The 21,563-nt window shown below is 38.6% G+C and overlaps 2 protein-coding genes and 1 long non-coding RNA gene across 3 annotated transcripts; 2 read left to right on the forward strand and 1 right to left on the reverse strand.

Moving 5' to 3' along the window:
• The first annotated feature begins 1,326 nt into the window (after positions 1-1,326).
• LOC130990190 (N-acetylglucosaminyl-phosphatidylinositol biosynthetic protein gpi1-like) lies at positions 1,327-6,009 on the forward strand. Its single transcript, XM_057914416.1, has 9 exons — positions 1,327-1,738; positions 2,375-2,749; positions 2,836-2,976; positions 3,058-3,158; positions 3,245-3,466; positions 3,842-4,336; positions 4,864-5,285; positions 5,417-5,510; positions 5,638-6,009. The coding sequence occupies exons 1-9, from the start codon at positions 1,553-1,555 to the stop codon at positions 5,774-5,776; spliced, it is 2,175 nt and encodes a 724-aa protein (XP_057770399.1). The 5' UTR covers positions 1,327-1,552; the 3' UTR covers positions 5,777-6,009.
• A 105-nt stretch (positions 6,010-6,114) lies between these two features.
• Positions 6,115-9,914, forward strand: LOC130990189 (triacylglycerol lipase SDP1-like). The gene is made up of 3 exons (XM_057914415.1): positions 6,115-8,276; positions 8,451-8,594; positions 8,877-9,914. The coding sequence occupies exons 1-3, from the start codon at positions 6,891-6,893 to the stop codon at positions 9,702-9,704; spliced, it is 2,358 nt and encodes a 785-aa protein (XP_057770398.1). The 5' UTR covers positions 6,115-6,890; the 3' UTR covers positions 9,705-9,914.
• A 4,368-nt stretch (positions 9,915-14,282) lies between these two features.
• Positions 14,283-15,291, reverse strand: LOC130990191 (uncharacterized). The gene is made up of 2 exons (XR_009090862.1): positions 14,527-15,291; positions 14,283-14,401 (listed from the first exon to the last, which is right to left on the reverse strand). It is a non-coding gene; the product is annotated as an uncharacterized LOC130990191 (long non-coding RNA).
• Positions 15,292-21,563: the final 6,272 nt, after the last annotated feature.

Here is a 21,563-nt window from a genome sequence, read left to right on the forward strand (position 1 = left end):
TTCGTGTTCGACATATCAAGAGAGAGTTTAATGCTATCGCTCATGACTTAGCGAAAGCGGCGCAAGATATTTCTTCACTTCATGTTTGGAATGAACCTCCGGAGTTTGTGGTGGGTCATTTTCATTTACCATGTTTATGTGATCAATAATATATCTTCGCCTTCTCAAAAAAAAAAAATATATATATATATATATATATGAATTTTAGTTGCATTAAAATCTACTTCAAAGAAATGTTTGTCCTTCTATTAATAAATTCAATTTGTATTTATTATTTGCATTCCCTTGGCTGCAATTGGAGGATGTGCCCTTGAGCTCCCTCGCGCTTTCCGCCGCCGCCGTCGTCGAATGGAGTTGCATTCTCCAACGAACACGAGTGTTTCCTTTGCTGCAATTGGAGGGATGCTCTTGAGCTCCCTGGCTTTCTCTGCAGCAGCAATTGCGTTTGTGAAATAGGGGAATTGCCCGTGGTTTACATCTGTTAGAAATGGATATTGGGCCCATTCCTCCCTTAAAAGGCCTTATAAGGGAGAGAGTTGCCTCACCATATAAAGTGGCTCATGCCACTATCTCCAATCCAATGTGGGACACTTCAATACACCCCCCGCACGCGCAGCGTGGACTATCCCAAACGCCATCTGTTGACAACGATATTGGGGGGGCCCATCATTGGATTGGGTTGGCTCTGATACCATGTTAGAAATGGATATTGGGCCCATTCCTCCCTTAAAAGGCCTTATAAGGAAGAGGGTTGCCTCACCATATAAAGTGACTCATGCCACTATCTCCAATCCAATGTGGGACACTTCAATACACCCCCCGCACGCGCAGCGTGGACTATCCCAAACGCCATCTGTTGACAACGATATTGGGGGGGCCCATCATTGGATTGGGTTGGCTCTGATACCATGTTAGAAATGGATATTGGGCCCATTCCTCCCTTAAAAGGCCTTATAAGGGAGAGGGTTGCCTCACCATATAAAGTGGCTCATGCCACTATCTCCAATCCAATGTGGGACACTTCAATAACATCTGTGAGTGAAAAATCCATCTTTATATAGGGGGAGAAACTTGGAGGCTACTCATTGAATTCAAGTCCGAGTTCCAACTTCAGTCTCAATATCTAGGTATTAACCATCAAATTCTATGTTGACCCAATAAATTGCTATGTTTAGTAGATTATTAGATGCCAAGCTTGGCCTCCGCTTAATAGATTCTTGTAAATCAGATGTTGAAATTAATATATATATATATTTTTTATGTAAAGACAGCAGATTTCTGTTTAAATTCGTTCTATTAAACAATGGACAAAAAGGAAGTTAAAACACATTGGTTAATAGGTTGGTGCGTTATGGCGGGAAAATGGTTTGGTGTGGATGTACTCAGCTTTTATATATATATATAAATATAAATATAAATAAATAGATATAGATTTGACGGCCGCCGCGCACCCAAATTCCTCCGCCGGCCGCCGCCAACATCTACAGAAGATCGCGCTTTTCCGGATATCACAGTTCTACGACAAATGACGCGCGCCGATTGAGGTGTAACAATGGCAAGGAGAGGGAATTGCAGGCTGTGGTGGCCTGCTGATCTCTTTTCTCAAACTCCGCCGGATTCAAGTTTCTTATTTGGATGGTTCCTTCCCTCTTCCGAAGCTTCCATCGATGTTGTTGTGGCTTTCGCTTGCGATCAGCACAAACTTGCTTCTTCACTTGAATCCGGTTTGGATCTCATGGTACGTTGCGTTTCCTGTCTCGGATTACTAAATGCAGTTTTAATTTTTGCTTTCTTGTTATATACTTGGTTGTTTTTATTGTTGATGGGGTTATATATGAATTGGAGTGGAAATTATGGAACGCTTGAAGTTAATTGGTGTGTTATTTCGGTTCCATTTCGTAATTGGAAACCCTAATCACATTCTGGCAATTTTAGTTTTGCCATGTGTGGGGGAAAGTTGAACGGTGTGCGATTTTATATGGTATTGGGTTATGTAAATCGGAATGCCATAATTTTGATATTCAGTTTATCGGAAGTAGTTGTTGCTTTTTTAATATACAAGATACGTCTCATGCCATGAAATTGAATACATATTACAAAGAATTAACCAAGCTACTCAAATCAACAATCAAGTACTATAAACTAGACCAAAACCAAACAAATGAAAATATCCACACGAGGTCGGTGACCTCTTGCAAGAGAGAGACTTTGATGCCTCAGCTTTGCCTCTTGGATTAGGCCTCAATTCAATTTATTGAAAGTTAATGCTGATTAGAGTGTTCCTTAGGCTTAAGCTAGTTCATTACTAGTATCATTTTTGTCTCGTAGCGCTCTGATTAATGTACGTTTTGTGTCTGTGCTTTCTTTCATAAAGGAAATCCTTCGTACGACGAACAAGAACATGCCTACACTTCTTCAAGAGAAAAGCGGCTTCTCTCTTCTGGGATATTTTGAAGGAGATTGTAGTGGCAACGGCAAGTTGGTCAATTGTGGAAATGATAGAAATAGAGATATGACGCTAAACGGAAATCAAAGTTCAAGTTCACTTGTGAGTAATCAAGAGAGCTGGAGCTGTGGATGCCTTAGACATGACAGTATATTAGGACACGGTAGACTCGCCACTCCAGAAAACTTGTCAATCAAACTTGTATACGTTCGTTCTGATGGAATGGACGGAAGAGTTCTTGCTATCCCTAAATTGGATCATCTACATTTGAATGGAAAAATTGAGTCCCATTTGGATCTCCACGTATGTAAGTCATGTTAACCAGTAGAGCGAGCTTCTTTTCTTTTTTCATTTATCTCATTATGCTATCTTGCTTCCTGATAATATAGGTAATATTTTATGAAATACCAAATTTTGGTGGTCACCATTATTCTCTGGGCGCTCACTTTTCATCCAATTTAGTAGCATCCCCTAGCATGAAACCCAAGTGGTTTGAGGATCTTCACCAGAGAGATTCACACCTTGACTTGGTAAATATTCTTTTACTAAAATCTACCATAGCTGAGTTTCATTTTTTTCTAAATCAGTTCTTCTAATGTCCTTGTGAAAAGGATATTGTAATCCAGGCAATAAACAGTGCTAATGCTGCTCAAATTTTGTTTGATGGACATCACCATGCTGAGTCTGGGCCACTTCTCCTCATTCTTCACATGTAACTAAGATAATCCTTACCTCCATTACTCTCTCTCTCTTTCTTTTTTTTTTAATCACCATAACAGCTTCATTATGTCTTGTCAGGTTCTCTACCTTTGCATGGAAGATATCTGCTGTATCGGTTGCTTCCCTATCAACTATCATCTACATCATTCTTCAGTTATCTCGTATTCTTTTTAGTTGGTTATCCCACATCGGCATAGATGTTCTGTTCACCAAAGTATTTAGCAATTCATTGAAGAATATTCATTTCCGCTGCTGTCAGCTTTTGTATTGGCCGGTCTTTCTCCAGGATCAAAACATGAGGTATCATGAAAATTAGGTTATCTATTTGATTTGATTTTATTTGTCTAAAGGTATCCGAAGTCATGATAGTTAAATGTAATCTGGACTTATTCTTTCAAAATTACTGAAGATGCATGCTTGAGTGAAAATAAAATTAGGATACCCTGTTTAAAAATGTTCTCAATAGTATGCTAAAGAGCTGATTCATACAATTTTTCATCATTTTTCAGAAACAAATGTATATTTCTTACACATGATAACATGATGTTCTGCATCTATTATTTATTTTAATCAAGTCATGTCTAAGATGATACCCTGTTAATAACTCTGCCACTCTCATTTTCTAAGAAATAAAATTTAAGATATGTATCCTCACTACTTTTGCTACTTGTTTAGGGATTGGTCATGTGTTGAGTTTGCAGAGAAAGCCGCATCTCACAAGCACTCAATATGGTCAAATATTGTATTCGACTCTCTTCTGGGAAATCTAGTTGGCATTCCCCTGTGGTTTGCAGCAGAATCTGCATTCTTATGGGTTTCAGACTTTGCACATGACTTCACAGATGGTTGGTTACGTACTGGGTGTGTATGGCTGATGGGGAATCCAGCTGGCTTTAAATTGAATACTGAGCTAGCTGGGGTTCTAGGAATGATTTCTTTGAATGCAATTCAGATTTGGTCTACCCTTTGGGCTTTAATGGGTATTCTGTTCATTCATTTCTTCAAAGGACTTGCTCTATGTGGGATTCTTTTTGGTTCAACTTGTGCAGCAGCTCTACTTGTTGACATTATCTCTCTACTAACAATGCATGTTTCGATTCTTCATTCATTCCTTTCACTTCTCTATTCGACTCAGATACAAGCGTTATCAGCTTTGTGGCGCCTTTTCAGGTAACAGACTTTTTTATGAATAATCTTAACTTGACCTTGATTTTGTACAAAGAGAGGAAAACATTTACCATGTAGGGTGTATTCTCTTTGGTTGCATTTCTTTTCCTTCATTTTCTGCAAAAGAGAATTTCACCATTTCTCATTCCTCCTTTTCACTCAGAGGAGGGATAATATTATCACACTAAAAATGGAGGGATAGTATTACCCCTCCTTGGAGTGAAAAAAGAAGAATGAGAAAGGGTCAAATTCTCTTTTGTAGGAAATGGGGAAAAGAAAAGAGTGATTTAAAGGGAGAACTTTTTTTTTATCCCTCATTTTCCCATGATAAATTTAGACCAAAGAGAATACACCCGTAATCAAATATAGTTGTAAAATAACTCCATCGCATAAGCTTATCGGGTGATTTGAGTGGTCACAAAGTTTTTGATAGGTGGGTCATTCTTGAAAAAGTTTGCTAGCTCTAATGAGACTCGTATAAATTTGTTCAGTTATTCAATCTCATGACATGAATGTTGGATCGGTTGCAGGGGTAGAAAGTTGAATCCTTTGCGCCACAGATTGGACAGTTATGACTATACTGTTGAGCAACACGTAGTTGGTTCTCTTCTCTTCACGCCTATATTACTCCTCTTACCAACGACATCGGCTTTCTATATTTTCTTCACCATTTTGCACACAGCTGTGTGCTTTGTCTCCATAGCTGTTGGGGCTGCCGTGTCTTTTATCCATTCCACTCCATATGCTAAAGTTTTCCTTTGGTTGAAGAGGAGGAAAAGATTTCCCTCTGGGATATTGTTCAAAGTCGCATTTTGTCTACATTCTGAGACGGAAGCTTTTGCTGGCAGTGATTCATCCACTGTTAATCTGCACAAAACAGCATATTCAAGCGGCAGTAGCAGCAAATCCACGATTTTGGTTACATTTCTCGACAGCAATTACTTGAACTTAGGTACACCCTTGAGCCACAAAGGTTAAATATTCATGTCTGTATCCAGATCCAAAAAGGAAGAGTGGACTTGAGGCCTACATGGGATTTTACATTACTTTAATGTTGATTCTTTGCTTTTGATAACATTTCAGGAGAGGTGGTCTGGCCGCACTATAAAAACTTTTATTCAACTTTCTCAAGGTCTGCTATACGCTCATCTGCTTACGGGCTTCTCACTGGGAGAAGGTATTCCTCTGTCACCACGAACACACGCACACGTTACTGTTTTGTGATATCCGACTCTCCCGCTCTTCCCATTCAGTCAATGAGCTTCCCTGTTCTTGCTGGTTTTGATTCGATTCTCTTTTTACAGCACTCTGCATGCTCCTGCTCCTAGTCTCCCTATGAAGCTACCATGGATAGTGATCCCTTGGAAAGAATATTGGCATCTATGTCGTAATTCAGTGTATGCGTGTAGAAAACATCCTTATCATAACCCTTTGCGTCATTGAAGAGTCATTCTAGCACTGTGGTTTTTCTCTTTGCCACCATTATCGAATTCTCCTGAGATTTGCACATAGAGACTTTCCTCTTACCTACTGATATTTGGGGAGGATTTGTATTCTTTGTAGGCGATAGCATATTCTACTTGTTAGGGTCGTCGTTTTGTAACTTCATTGTTGTATATATAATATTTTTATTCTCTCAATGCCTAATATATACACAACATTGACATTCCCAACCATATTTGGCTTTTGCAACCTTTAAATAATTACTGTCTACAATTTCTCTGTTATAACTATTTATAATTGCAACTCCTTCCATCTTGAAATAAATGTATTTTGTTGTCAAAACACGTAATGTAGAGATTCTCGAATTAAGTTTTATAGTATATAGTAATATGTTTTAGTTTCTGTAAGTAAAGCCCAAAATGAATCATAGAAGACGCTGAACCGGAACAGGGAATTATAGAAGCCCTTGTCTCACAAAAACACACACTTATGTTTGCACAAACATTTCTCGGAAAGTCTTGAAAGTTTCTAGGTGTTTGACTTGGGGAATTTGGACATTGCACAAGGAATTTACTATTAATCCTTAAAACCCTCATAACCAACGAACTTTCTCAAGATGAAGAAACGAATTTTTGTCCCTTATCCTATACTTTGTCTGACAAGAGCGCCGACGTTCTTGCATGCATGCTAAATAATATAGTTTCTAGTATATTCTTTCACCGCCAGACGTCACGTTTGCAATTTCAGGATAGACTTATCTAATCTGATCCCTCCCACTTTCTGTTTTTTAGAATCCCAATGCATAACTCGGATCTAACTTCGCTTCAATAATTCAAACTGCTGCCTGCTTCTGCTTCTTTCTCATTCTCTTCACACAAACACACAAAAAACATAAAATTTCTGAAAATTTTCTTCCATCCCTTCATCTCATGATTTCATTCTTTTTCTATTAGATTCGTGAACCCTTTTGGAAGTTCATTAATTCATATTTTTCTTTAATTTTTTTCTCATTGTGGACATGTCAGCCGTTTATAGTTAGTACTAATGAAGATTCAAGCTGCAAGATATCATTGATTGTTGGAGCAAGCAAAAATCTCGAGAATTTGTGGTGGTTATGGACATAACGAACGAGGCGAGCGTGGATGAGTTCTCGATTGGGCCGTCGACGTTGTTGGGGCGGACAATCGCGTTCCGGATCCTCTTGTGCAAATCCCTCTCACATCTCCGCCACAAAATCCTACTCACCCTTTGTCTCCGCTTCTCTAAACTCACCAAAACCTTAAAGTCCCAGCTCTCATGGATGCACCCGCAGGGGATCCTACTGATGCTCACCGCAATCGCATTCCTCCTGAAGCGCTTCACAAACGTGAGGGCCACAGCAGAGATGGCCTACAAGCGCAAGTTCTGGAGCAACGTCACCCGATCCGCCCTCACCTACGACGAGTGGGCCCACGCCGCCAAGATGCTCGACAGGGAGACCCCCCGCGCCGGCGACGCCGCCCTCTACGACGAGGAGCTCGTGCGGAACAAGCTGCACGAGCTCCGGCGCCGCCGCCACGACCGCTCCATCCGCGACATCATGTTCTACATGCGCGCCGATCTGGTCCGGAACCTGGGCAACATGTGCAACCCGGAGCTCCACAAGGGGCGGCTGCAGGTGCCCAGGCTGATCAAAGAATACATCAACGAGGTGACGACGCAGCTGAGGATGGTGTGCGATTCGGAGGCGGAGGATCTGTCCCTGGAGGAGAAGCTGGCCTTCATGCACGAGACGCGCCACGCCTTCGGGCGGAGCGCCCTCCTGCTGAGCGGGGGGGCGTCGCTGGGGGCGTTCCACGTGGGCGTGGTGAAGACCCTGGTGGAGCAGAAGCTCCTGCCGAGGATCATCGCGGGCTCCAGCGTGGGGTCCGCGATGTGCTCGGTGGTGGCGACGCGGTCGTGGCCGGAGCTGCAGAGCTTCTTCGAGGACTCGTGGCAGTCCCTGCAGTTCTTCGACCACATCGGGGGCATCTTCACGGTGTTGAAGAGGATGATGACGCACGGCGCCGTCCACGACATCCGGCAGCTGCAGATGATGCTCAGGCATCTCACCAACAACCTCACCTTCCAGGAGGCCTACGACATGACGGGCCAGGTGCTGGGGATCACCGTGTGCTCGCCCAGGAGGCACGAGCCCCCCCGCTGCCTCAACTACCTCACCTCGCCCCACGTCGTCATATGGAGCGCCGTCACCGCCTCCTGCGCCTTCCCGGGGCTCTTCGAGGCGCAGGAGCTCATGGCCAAGGACAGGGGCGGCAACATTGTGCCCTACCACCCGCCCTTCCATCTCGAGCCGCGTCGCTGGAGGGATGGCAGCTTGGAGATTGATCTCCCCATCAAGCAGTTGAAGGAGCTTTTCAATGTCAATCATTTCATAGTCAGCCAGGCCAATCCCCACATTGCACCTTTGCTCAGGTTGAAGGAGATGGTCAGGGCTTGTGCTGCCAGATTTGGTGCTAAGGTACTTCAAACATTCATGTCTCTTCCAATTTCATTAACAAACCATCAATTATTCTCAATGCTATATATACTAGTAGATGTAAACAAATTCTTTTTTGGGCAGTTCATACCGTCCACACATAGTGTTTTGATCCAAGATTCGTTTCTTTCGATGTGTTTGTGGGAATGAATGCAGCTCGCTCATTTAGCTGAGATGGAGGTGAAACATAGATGTAACCAGATATTGGAACTTGGTTTCCCTCTTGGAGGAGTAGCTAAGCTCTTTGCTCAAGATTGGGAAGGTGATATCACTGTTGTCATGCCTGCTACTTTGGCTCAGGTACAAATCCCATCATTCTCTACACGCCTAAATACACAATTTTCACTCAGTTTTGATTTTGCATATTAATCAAAATTATACCTACACGAACCTTTAATCAATCTAGCAAATTAGGCTAGTTGAAGTGTAGTTTAAAAAGTTAAGTTCAATATTTAAATTTAAAATTGGGTAAACATTTATGTATTTAAGTAGAAATAGCCATTGAGGATATATGGGGTAGCTAGATTGATATAGATTTGATGGCTAGATTGATTGATTCTTGGTTTTGTGAATGTTTTTTAGTTATCGAAGGTGATACAGAATCCGTCATATGTGGAACTTCAGAAAGCAGCAAACCAAGGGAGGAGGTGCACTTGGGAGAAGCTCTCAGCCATGAGGGCGAACTGCGGGATCGAGCTCGCCCTCGACGAGTGCGTGGCTGTGCTCAACCACATGCGCCGCCTCAAGAGGAGCGCCGAGAGGGCCGCGGCCGCCTCTCCTCGCGGCAACGGCAGCGGCCTACCCCGGTTCAATGCTTCCAAGAGGATCCCCTCTTGGAACGTCATTGCCCGGGAGAACTCCACGGGGTCCCTCGAGGAAGACCTCATGGCGGACCCCGCAGGCAGCGGAGCATACCCCAGAAGCTGGCGCACGCTCTGCTGCAGCCACGACGGCAGCGACAGCGAGTCGGAGGGCCCGGACCTCGTCCAGTCTTGGACGAGGTCCGGCGGCCCTCTGATGAGGACGACCTCCGCCGACAAGTTGGTGGATTTGGTGCAGAGCTTGGAGGTCGTGAACTCGAGAGCGAATCGGGGCGGCGCGTTGGAGCCGACGTCCGATACAGAGTATGATGAGAGAGAATTGAGCTGTAGAGGTGCCGGGACGATTGTGGTGGCGGAGGGCGATCTTCTGCAGCCGGAGAGAGTGGACAACGGGGGCATCGTGTTCAACGTGGTGAAGAGGTCGGCGCTGACGGCGGATCACAATAATAACTGTGCTCAAGAGTCAACAGTAGCGGAGTTGGTGCAGCATGAGAGTCTTGATGATGAGATGGATGGGGATAGCTCCATTTCCGGAGATGACTTCATCGCCGGAGACAATGTCTTCCAACTCCACTCCGCCGATGCTTGAGGACTACTACATGTTTCTTTCTTCATTCACTCGTTAACAAATTTGGGTCTCCTTTTTTTTCAGATTGTTTTTTCTTTCAGATTTTGAAAGTCTATATGTGAGGAAAAAGTACTTGTCGACGGTCGACACTATATTCACAGATTCACTATGTTGTGTATGATTTTTGTAGTGCGTAAAAATAGGAATGGAAAGGGAATGAAATCAAATAAATGAGTGGAATGGTAACAATAGTCATTATTTTTATTGAGTGTTTAGTTAAACAATGGAAATGAATTATTAGTAAGGAATTTATTGATTTTGTTTCCTCTCTATTTTGAGGGGTAATAAATTGAGTAATTGGGTCACCTTCAAGTAAGGGTAATGGTTAACTCATTACTCAAATCAAACAACAAGTAGTGGATTGAATTAATTGAATCCCTTTTCAACCTCTAAAAACACTCAACCAAACGTGGGCTAAGTATGAATTCATATTGGGACTATAAAAAAGTATTCTTGAAATATAGGTCATTCTTAAACCGAGGTTAAAGATGAATTCTTTTTTCCTCTAATTCTAAAGTGCATGTAAAATACATAGATATATTGTCTTATGTGAGATATTTTGGGTTCTGCAAGAAGATAATCATGTGGACTAATTATTGGGCAAGCACAAGTTAAAGTATGTAGTTACAATATAAAAATTAATTAAGTCATTATCACATACAACTTAGATAAGTATTTTAAATCAATTTTAATTTACTAACGACACACACATATTAATAATGTCCTATTTTTTTTAGATTTGTAAATAAAATAAAATAAAAAATTAGTAATTTTTATGCCATTAACCTTAAATAAAAAGTGTTATCACCCCAAATGAATGAGTCGAGTACCAATTTTGTATATATGGTCATATGTACTAAAAATTTAGAGATGGACTTACGTGCGCGCCTAAGAAACTGTGCGCTCATACAGTGAGCGCGGATCTTGGGCGAGACCCGACCCAGATCCGGGTCAAACTTATATATTAAAAAAAAAATTCAGATTCTTTAATTTAGTATATATATAAAATGAATGGGATTAGTCATAGTTGTGAAGCCAGTGCAGTTGGTTTGGCCTTTCAACAGGCGCTGGGGTGGGTGTTCGAATCCCAGCGCTTGCATTTGATACTTTAACATTTTTTTCACTATTTTAACATTTTTCTCACTTTTTTGACATGTATATACTCCCTCCGTCCGCAATATCGTTTCCACATTTGCCATTTCGGTCCGTCCGCGATATCGTTTCCACTTCCATTTATAGAAGTAGAGTCCACAAACTTCCACTCACAACAATTGTGGGACCCAAACTCCACTCACTACATATCCACTACAATCCACCACTTTTCTTAAAACCCGTGTCGTCCACAATGTGGAAACGATATTGCGGACGGAGGGAGTATACGTTTTTTTTCTCCTTTTTTTTGTTTTTTTAGTTTTTAATTTTTTCTATAGTTTCTTTCTTTTAAGTATGTAGTTTCTTTCTTTTAATACTTGTAGTTTCTTTCTTGTTTCTATAATTTCTTTCTTTTAAGTATGTAGTTTCTTTCTTTTACTAATACTTATAGTTTCTTTCTTTTAAGTATGTAGTTTCTTTCTTTTAATACTTGTAGTTTCTATAATTTCTTTCTTTTAATACTTATAGTTTCTTTCTTTTAAGTATGTAGTTTCTTTCTTTTAATACTTATAGTTTCTTTCTTTTAAGTATGTAGTTTCTTTCTTTTAATACTTGTAGTTTCTTTCTTTTTTCTGTAGTTTCTTTCTTTTAATATTTGTAGTTTTTTTTTTTGGTAGTTTCTTTCTTTTAAGTATGTAGTCTCTTTTTTTTTTGTAGTTTCTTTCTTTTAAATATGTAATTTTTTTATTAAAATAATACTTGTAGTTTCTTTCTTTTAAGTATGTAATTTCTTTATTAAAATAATACTTGTAGTTTCTTTCTTTTAAGTATGTAGTTTCTTTCTTTTTTCCTTTTTCGTTTTCAGTTTTCTTTCCTTATTTATTTTCAATTTCCTTTTTTGTTTTCAGTTTTTTTTAATACTATAGTTTCTTTCTTTTTTCCTTTTTTGCTTTCAGTTTTTTGTCCTTATTTGTTTTCAATTTTTTTTAATATTTTAGTTTTTTTATTTTAATACTGCAGTTTCTTTCTTTTTTCCTTTTTTGTTTTCAGTTTTTTTTTAATTCTGTAGTATTTTTCTTTTAATACTGTAGTTTCTTCCTTTTTTATTTCTTTTCAGTTCTTTTTTTGGCAAAATTTTATTTTTCATTCTTTTAAAAATATAATTTTAATATATTAAATGTATCATTTAATGACACTATGACATTTTAAATGACACTTCAACAATTCAAGTGACACTATGACATTTGAAATTACCCTAAACCCTAAACATTATGACACTATGAAATGACACTTCAACAATTCAAGTGACACTATGACATTTGAAATGACACTAAACCCTAAACATTATGACACTATGACATTTCAAATGACACTAAGACATTTTGAATGACACTTCATTTATTCAAATGACACTACAACATTTCAAATGACACTATGACATTTCAAATATGACACTTCAACAATTCAAATGACATTAAAGATTTCAAATGACACTATGATATTTGAAATAACACTTTGACTATTCGAATGACACTACGACATTTCAAATGACACTTCAACAATTCAATTGAAACTTCAAGATGACATTTATGACATTTTAAATGACACTTCAACAATTGGAATGACACTATGACATTTTAAATGACACTTCAACTATTCGAATGAAATTACAATATTTCAAATGACACTATGACATGTCAAATAACACTACAAGATTTCAAATGACACTATGACATTTCAAATGAAATTATAAGATTTCAAATGACACATCAAGAATTCGAATGACACAATGATATTTCAAATGACACTATAACATGTCAAATGACACTTCAACAATTCAAATGACATTATGACATTTCGATTGACACTATGACATTTTAAATGATACTTCAACAATTCAAATGAAACTACAAGATTTTAAATGACACTTCAACAATTCGATTGAAACTACAAGATGACATTTCAAAGGGCACTATGATATTTCAAATGACATTGCAAGATTTTCAAATGATACGTACTACTCCGACATACAAATAACACTACAAGATTTCAAATGACACAATGACATTTCAAATGAAACTTCAACAATTGAAATGACACTACAAGATTTCAAATGACACTATAACATTTGAAATGACACTATGACATTTCAAATGACACTACAGGATTTCAAATGACACTATGAGATTTCAAATGACACTACGAGATTTCAAATGACACTATGAGATTTCGAATGACACTACTCCGACAAACAAATGACACTATAAGATTTCAAATGACACTACAAGATTTCATATGAAACTATAACATTTTAAATGACACTACTCCGACAAAAAAATGACACTACAAGATTTGAAATGACACTTCAAATGACACTATGACATTTCAAAGGACACTATGACATTTCAAATGTTATAGTGTCATTTGAAATCTTGTAGTGTCATTCAAAATGTTAAAGTGTCATTTGAAATCTTGTAGTGTCTTTTGAAATCTTGTAGTTTCATTCGAAATGTCTATTTGCCATTCTAAATCTTAAAGTGTCATTTCAAATGTTATAGTGTGTTTTGAAATGTTAAAGTGTTTTTTGAAATCTTGTAGTGTCATTTTTATGTCAGAGTGGTGTCTTTGAAATGTTAAAGTATCATTTGAAATCTTTTAGTGCCTTTTGAAATCTTGTAGTGTCATTCGAAATGTCTAAGCGTCATTCTAAATATAAAAGTGTCATATTAAATGTCATTTAAAATGTTATAGTATCAATTTCAAAATCACATAGTGTCAATTCAATGTATTAATAGTTTCACTTGACAAGTAGTGTCATTTATATTTACGAATAGTGTCAATTATAGAAAATGTCATTTACAATATTATAATGTCAATTATTATAAGTAGTTTCATTTGTATATCCGAATAGTTTCAATTATTAAATGTATCATTTACAACATTATAATGTCAATTATTAAAAGTAGTGTCATTTATATTTTCGAATAGTATAAATTATAGGAATTGTCATTTGCAAAGTTATAGTGTTGATTCGATGTATTAATAGTGTCACTTAACAAGTAACATAGTTTTATTTTGAATAAATAATAGTGTCATTCTTACAAGTAGTGTCATTTACAAAGCACATAGTGTTAATTCGATGTATTAACAGTGTCATTCATAAGTAGTGTTATTCATTTATCCAAACAATGTCAATTATGATGTAGATAGTGTCTTTTACTAAGAAAAATTGTGTCATTTAAATAAATATAGTATAATTTATGAGTGCAGATAATGTCTTTTATTAAGAAAAATAATGTCATTTAAATATATTAAAAATATCATTTACTAAGAAAAGTAGTGTCATTTTATATATTAAAAGTGATATTTATATATAAATATAGTATGCTCATCTAAGAAAAGTAATGTAGAATTTTAAATAAGTTGCACCATGCTCAAACTACAACCTGTTCAAATCTCTCCTCATCATATATGGCTTGCTCATCTATCTCATCTACATCTTCTCCTTCAAGGCTTCAATAACACCACCAATTCTTCATTCCACACATTCATCAATAACCCATCAACTGAAACAAGTGAGTGTTCCAGTTGAATTGTATATACACTTTAAATATATATAAATGACACTATTTAACTTAATAAATGAAACTATTTATTGAATTTTTTTTCATTCAGACATTTTAACAAACACCTTATCTGCAGAAAAATATGCTCTTGGCATCAAATATTTGACTGCACAGCACACACCAACTAGAAGAGGGAAAGCTACGAGGGTTGTTCACTGCACCGCATCACAAGGTTTTCCCCATCCAACAAAGCCACTCACCCAGCTCACAACCTACTTCACGTGACTAGCCGATTCTCGTCGAAATTAAAACGAAATGCAACATAACAAAGAGGGAAGTCAACTACACAAAGAAGATGAGCCATTAGGAATAATGGATCAGAGCCATCCATGACTTGAAGAGTGCGACAACTCCTTTTTATGGAGGAACAAATGGGCTTCGGCTGGAGAAGCTGCTGCGGTGATGCGGCGCTGGCTGGAGAGGTAGAGGGTGGAGCGACGCGCGGCGACCCGCGACCAGAGCTAGGGAGAAGGACGATAGCTTGTCAGGACTTAGAGGCAGGTGTGGTGGTGGTGAGTCGCGACGCCGACTTACCGGAATTGGGGGGAGGATTTAGGGATTTTATTTTAGAAATTGGGGATTATTTTGGGCTCAATAGATTCAGGAAGAATGTGAGGGAGACGATTGAGTGAGAAGATGACATGAGCCGGTGTCGGCCGACGAACTTTTCCGACGGAGATCGAAGGGAGAATAGAGAAAGTTGGGGTATGGATTGCCGCAGAGAGAGAAGAGGAGGAGAGAAGCCAGAGAGAAGGAAAGCATCGTTTTTTTTTCATATATATATCGGGTCAACTGACCCGGTTCATATTTGTCCGACCCGACCCAGACCCGCGCGCATTGTGTGAGCGCAAGTTTAAAGCGCAAGTTTAAAGCAGCACGCATATAAGTTTTTGTCAAAAATTTATGAGACGAGACAGTGACTAGAGTTCTATAATAGATTATTCAAATTAATCACGTATGCAACTTATTTTGTTTCTCCACAATGAGTCAAACCACACATGGCAATACCACAAAATCTCAATAAATTCACGGAATAATTAGAATGAAACATCCAACGTGTTTTTTGACCTATTTAATTAGGAAATAAGTCCTGGGGATGAGATCTAGTGTTCCACAATCTTATGTGTGTTATTGTGTCCCATACTTATATATATTATTTTAAAAATATTTCATCTATATTTTAATCTATTAATTCGTCACATCTTTCATCTATATACTTGCCATCAGGAAAACGTGCGGCGCCGCCGCCTTGATTCCTTTCTTGTCTCCCTCCACTATTCCGTGGAAGATGTAGCCGATCGGGAGAAATATGCCGATCACGGCGCCGACCAGCATGTAGGCAGAGAGGACGATGATGATGGCAAGGGCGTTGAGCTACCGGAGAGTGAAGAAGCTTGGGCGCGTGAAGGCCTCAAGTACCTGGGCTTTGCCTTTGTATAAAGAGAGTGATGATTAAAAAAAAATCACTAACGGTCAAGTAACGGCGCCAGCGGGCAGATTTTGGGACATCGGGGGCTTATTTGATCCAATGTCCAGTATGAGGGGTATACATTATAGGGATGTCTACCTTAAGGGTGCATTTGCACCTTAACCCTTAAAACAATTTACGAATAAAGCAAATAATTATTTTTACTTGAGTTTGAATTCTGAAGAAGGCGAAAATTTCACCACATTAATTTGATACGGCTACTTGTGTGTTACATTGATTTATTAATAAATTTTATTGATTTATTCGTTATTGTGGTTTCTCACGAAAATAAGAATTTTATTGAATTTTAATATATATACATGGAATGGTTCCAATGAGATCCTTCATATATGGTGAGATCTTAGATTGATTTGTAGGGTTTGATTTAATGTATCATATGATTGATATTTATCTGAAGGGGAAAACTTTTTAATATCCAAAAATGATTTTTCGATTTTACCCATGTGCAGATTTTGCCTTGGAATGCTTTGAAAGCTCATTGCCATGTGTCCAAAATGTGTGGTCAAGATTGAGTATTACGTACTACCTAAGGACATGGTACTACGTACTACTATATATATATATATATATATATATATATATATATATATATATATTCTAGAGAGAACTACATTATTTGTGAGAACGTGAGAATCATCAAATCTAATGCATTCACTGTAAAAATTAATGCATTCGCTGTTAAAATTAATGCACTCAAAAAAAAAAAAAAAATTGCTCCCTTCAGGATTCGAACCCAGGATCTGCATTCATCCAACAAGATGATACATCCACCGTAGATCTTGATAATCAAATGGCTGAAAATGGTTCTCCGTTCTTTTTTTATTTATGGTTCTTTCTTGAACCTCTCCCTATATATATATATATATATATATATATATATATACCCCCTTATCATTGGTTAAAAATGGCTCAATCAAAAGAAATTTCATGGAAAGAAGCTCCAAAGAAAAGGACTTCATCAATTTCACGTTTTTGTTGTTGTTTTCCAATGCATGTATGGCTTCGATTTGTTTGTATTATAATTAGGATAAATATTTGATTTTGTCCCATCGTATTAACGGTTTAACAAAAATATCAAGTGCATGCATTACTCATCGTTTCAAAGTTTAGTTATTTGTATCCCGAAAAAAAAATTCAACATCTGAAAACTGACGTGGAATGTCGAAATTCCACATTCGCAACTTATGTGACATATTTTATTGGTGTGGTAGATGTGTTACGTAAATTGTGAATGTGGAATTCTGACATTCCATGTCAATTTTTAGGGGTCGAATTTTTTTTCGGGACACAAATAATCAAACTTTTAAATGATGGATGCTTGTATGCACATATCCTTAAATTGAGACATTTTTGTTAAACCGCCAATACGGTGGGACAAAATCAAATATTTACCCTTATAATTTATAGGTTCCATGTATATATATATATATATATATATATATATATATATATAGGAATGAGATCATATAGATCCCAATGCTTATAATAGATCCCTAGATCCAAATCTTGACCACACATTTATGACATGTGGCGCATCAAGATGGTGACACGTGGCAAGGATTCCAAGGCAAAATCTAGAGGGGTAAAATTGGAATGTAATTTTCGGATTTAATAATTAAAAAAATATATATATTTTTTAGATTTTCTCAAAATAGATATATTTTAGATGCATATAGTTTCACACAAAGATGCATAAAGTTTTCACATGAAATGCATAACTTTGAACAGAAAAATGCATTTAATTTTTTCAATTTTGGTATTTTCACCACCCCACCCCATACCACCCCCCAATCCAGCCCACACCACCCCCCAACCCTCCCCATTACCACCCCCCAAAAATAGGCATGTTTCACATGCATATAAAATAAAACAAAAATGCATAAAGTTTTCACATAAAATGCATTAAATTATACAAAAAATGCATTTCATTTTAATAAAACTGGTAGTTTCGCCACCCCACCCCTGCCCCTGCCCCCCCCACCCCACCCACCCCCCCACCCCCACCCCCCCCCAATTTTTTTTTTTTTTTTCAAAAACTGATTTTCTGATTGCTGGCCCACCCCCACACCCACCCCCCCAATTTTTTTTTATTTTTTTATTTTTTTGAAAACTGATTTTCAAAAAAAAAAAAATTTTTTTTGGGGGGTGGGGGGTGGGTGGGTGGGGGGGGTCAGTGGTCAGAAAATCAGTTTTTGAGAAAAAAAAATTGTGGGGGGGGGGGGGGTGGGTGGGTGGGGGGTGGGGGGTAGGGGTGGGTCAGTGGTCAGAAAATCAGTTTTTAAAAAAATAATTTTTTTTTTTTTAGGGGGGTGGGGGAGTAGGGGGTGGGTGGGGTGGGGTTCTGGGGTGGGGTGGGGTTCAGGGGTGTGGGGGGTGGGGTTGGGGTGGGGTGAAATCTTATGCATTTTTATATGAAACTTTATGCATTTTTATATGAAAGTTCATGCATTCTCGTATGAAACTTTATGCATCTAAAATATACCTATTTTGAGAAAATCTAATTTTTTTTTAATTTCGAAAATTACATTCCAATTTTACCCCTCTCCAGATTTTGCCTTGAAATGCCTTGCCACGTGTCACCATCTTGATGCGCCACATGTCATAAATGTGTGGTCTAGATTTGGATCTACCGATCTACTATAAGCATAGGGATCCACCGGAACCCAACCCTATATATATATATATATATGGGGTTAAGTTCCATATAAACGGATATATAAGTAGAAAATGGAGAAACATTGAACATGTCAGTAAATGCGGTTGAACATACCAATAATTTTGTTGAACGTTTGAGGTTTTTGGGGTTCGAACCTGTATACGTTCAACACAATTCCCATTGAACGTTAAACGAACGGACGTTAACTGTTAGCTTAGATAAGATCAACGCATGAGATTTGGTCTCCTCTCTGAAAATATTTGTGTTTCTATTGAACTTTCTCTTATATATATGTGTGTGTGTGTGTGTGTGTGTGTGTGTAGGGAAAAGATCTGTAGAGAACTGTAAATATGTTCTCTATATATAGAGAACAGAAAAAAAATTACGAATAAATCTATAATTTCGATGAATAAATTAATATAACTTATGAATAAGTTTTGGTTTGGGTTGGAATCCTAAAAGGGGCGTGTTTTTATATATTTTTTCCGTATTTTTACTAAATACACATATTCATTAGTTATGCAATATATTCATTAAATTTATAGATTTATTCATTGTTCTCCGTTCCCTACTTATTTGTAGTTCTTCACAAAATTTAACCCCCCCCCTTTTTTTGGTCAGAAAAAATGGATTTATTGAAGAAACCATTGGTACCAGGGATACCAAAATGTATACACAAGAAGAGAAGAGATATTATTAGAGAACCAAGAAAGAAAGTTAGTGTCCATATCGATCATCCCAAAAGTCTTGTTCCAACTCCACATCCTCGCTTTGATTTCACCGATCAGTTTCCTGATTTCCCAGTTCTTGCCTTCAAATCTACTCTCATTCCGACCTTTCCAAATGAGCCAATTGGTGCAAACCCATAATGCCGCTAAGAACTTCCTGCTATTCTTCCCCCTTCCCAGGTGAATGAAGGAATCGAAGTGTGCTTCGATGCTGGATGGTCGTGCGGAGGGCATTCCCAATCAGTTTTGAATTTCGTTCCAAACCATATCCGTCTTCGGGCACAATAGAAATACGTGCAGAATCGATTCATCCTGCTGGCAGCACGCGTTACACTTTGTTTCCTCCTCTCCAAGTGGAATGTTTCTCTTTCTCAAGTTGTCACAAGTTGGCAACCTATTCCTCAATATTCTCCACGCCGTAGCTTTTGCCTTCTGAGGAGCACAGATATGCCATGCTTTCACGATTCTTTCTTTGTTGGGAATTGTCTCCCTTCCCTCGTTCTGCATGTCTTTGATCACTGTATATGCTGATCTTGCTGTGAACACACCTTCTTTTGCTGCACTCCATGTCCACCCATCTTCCCTACCTGCGCATGGAACCAAACAAGAAATGACAGATAATAACTCATTGACCACTAAGACTTCCCTATCAAATAACTCCCTTCTCCATTTCAAATCCCAAACCCATCCTCCGTTCACCCAAGTCCCCATTTCGCTGTGCCGCTTCCTTTTTTGCGCTTAGGTGGAAAAGTCTAGGGAAGGCGGCCTTTAGTGGTTTGTGTCCCACCCACCTATGTTCCCAAAATTTCGTCTCCCTTCCATTCCCAATCTTGCATTCGATATTATTCTCAAACCAACTTCCCGACTGCCCCCAGCCTACTGCAATGACTTTTTCCCACCAACCTCCCTTATTCCCCTGATTTCCTTTTAATTTCAAACCCTCATTCCCCCACTCGATCTCCCCATAAATTGACCTAACCGTTTTTGCCCAAAGTTTTCCATCCCCCACGAGATACCTCCAAACCCATTTTTTTACCAAAGCCTCCTTGAACCATTCTAAGTTTCTGATCCCAAGACCCCCCCTCGCTCTTTGAAGCACATAACTTCACCCATTTCACCCATGGTATTGCCCCAGAGTTCTTGCACCCTCCCTAAATAAACTTACCACACAAGGAGTTAATATTTCTCACGATTGTCTTAGGTATCATAGAAAATGAGAGTTGAAAAATAGGAATAGCCTGCAATACCACTTTTACCAAGGTAATGTGCCCTGCTAAAGCAAGTTTTTTATTCTTCCAACCTTCGATTCTTTTGTTGATCTTCTCCTCCAGAAATCTCTAGTCCGTGACCCTATTGTTCCTTCCACCGTCACAAAAATCTAACCCTATATATATATACCCAAATTAATTTTTGGATTGTATTGAAATTTTTATTGGGACGTGACATGAGGGAACTCGAGATGATGACTGCACTCTATTTCTGCGTGCTTTCATACGAATTGCATTCACAGATTTAGAAATATCTGCAAATTGCAATCTAGTAGATTTTTATAAACTAATAATCTGTAAACGATAAATTCATAAAACAAATAAAATGATCATAAATTATAGCGAAAAAAATATTATTGTTCCTCTTAAATAAAAAAATATAATATAAGTGTTAATATATAAAAGTACCCACTTTTATATAGTAAAAATAAATTTTACCCACTCAAATAAAAACATAAAAAATACCCACTTTTTTATGTTAAAGGACTAAATTACCCTTCTATCATGGGCAAACTCTAGCCTCCTCTCATTCTCTCATTTTTCTCTCTCTCTATCCTCTCTCTCTCTCTCTCTATACACGCCCTCTCTCTTCTCTCTCTTTCTCTCGATCTCTCTCTTCCAAGCGGCGTCGCCGCATGCTCCCACGGCCACCGCCAACTTCGTCGCCCACGACAAGGCTAGCAGCAGAGCTACCGACCCCGGCGGCGGCGCATCCGCCGTCTCCGCTTCTCTGATCTCAGCCGGCGCCGATTTCTCTCTCTCTCTCTCTCTCGATCTCTCTGTAAATCAGCCGGCGCCGTGATCCTTCTCCACGACCAGCTGCGCTTCAACGTCATCGCCAATCTCCAGCATAACAGCTGCTGTTGTTGATTCAACTTCGCCGATTTCCTTCAGGCACGCCGCCGCGGCCAACCTTGACGGTCATGTGCTCACGATCAGCAGCCCCGCCACCACCCGCAGC

Source organism: Salvia miltiorrhiza, chromosome 6 (genome assembly GCF_028751815.1).
Source record: "Salvia miltiorrhiza cultivar Shanhuang (shh) chromosome 6, IMPLAD_Smil_shh, whole genome shotgun sequence".
NCBI lineage: Eukaryota > Viridiplantae > Streptophyta > Magnoliopsida > Lamiales > Lamiaceae > Salvia > Salvia miltiorrhiza.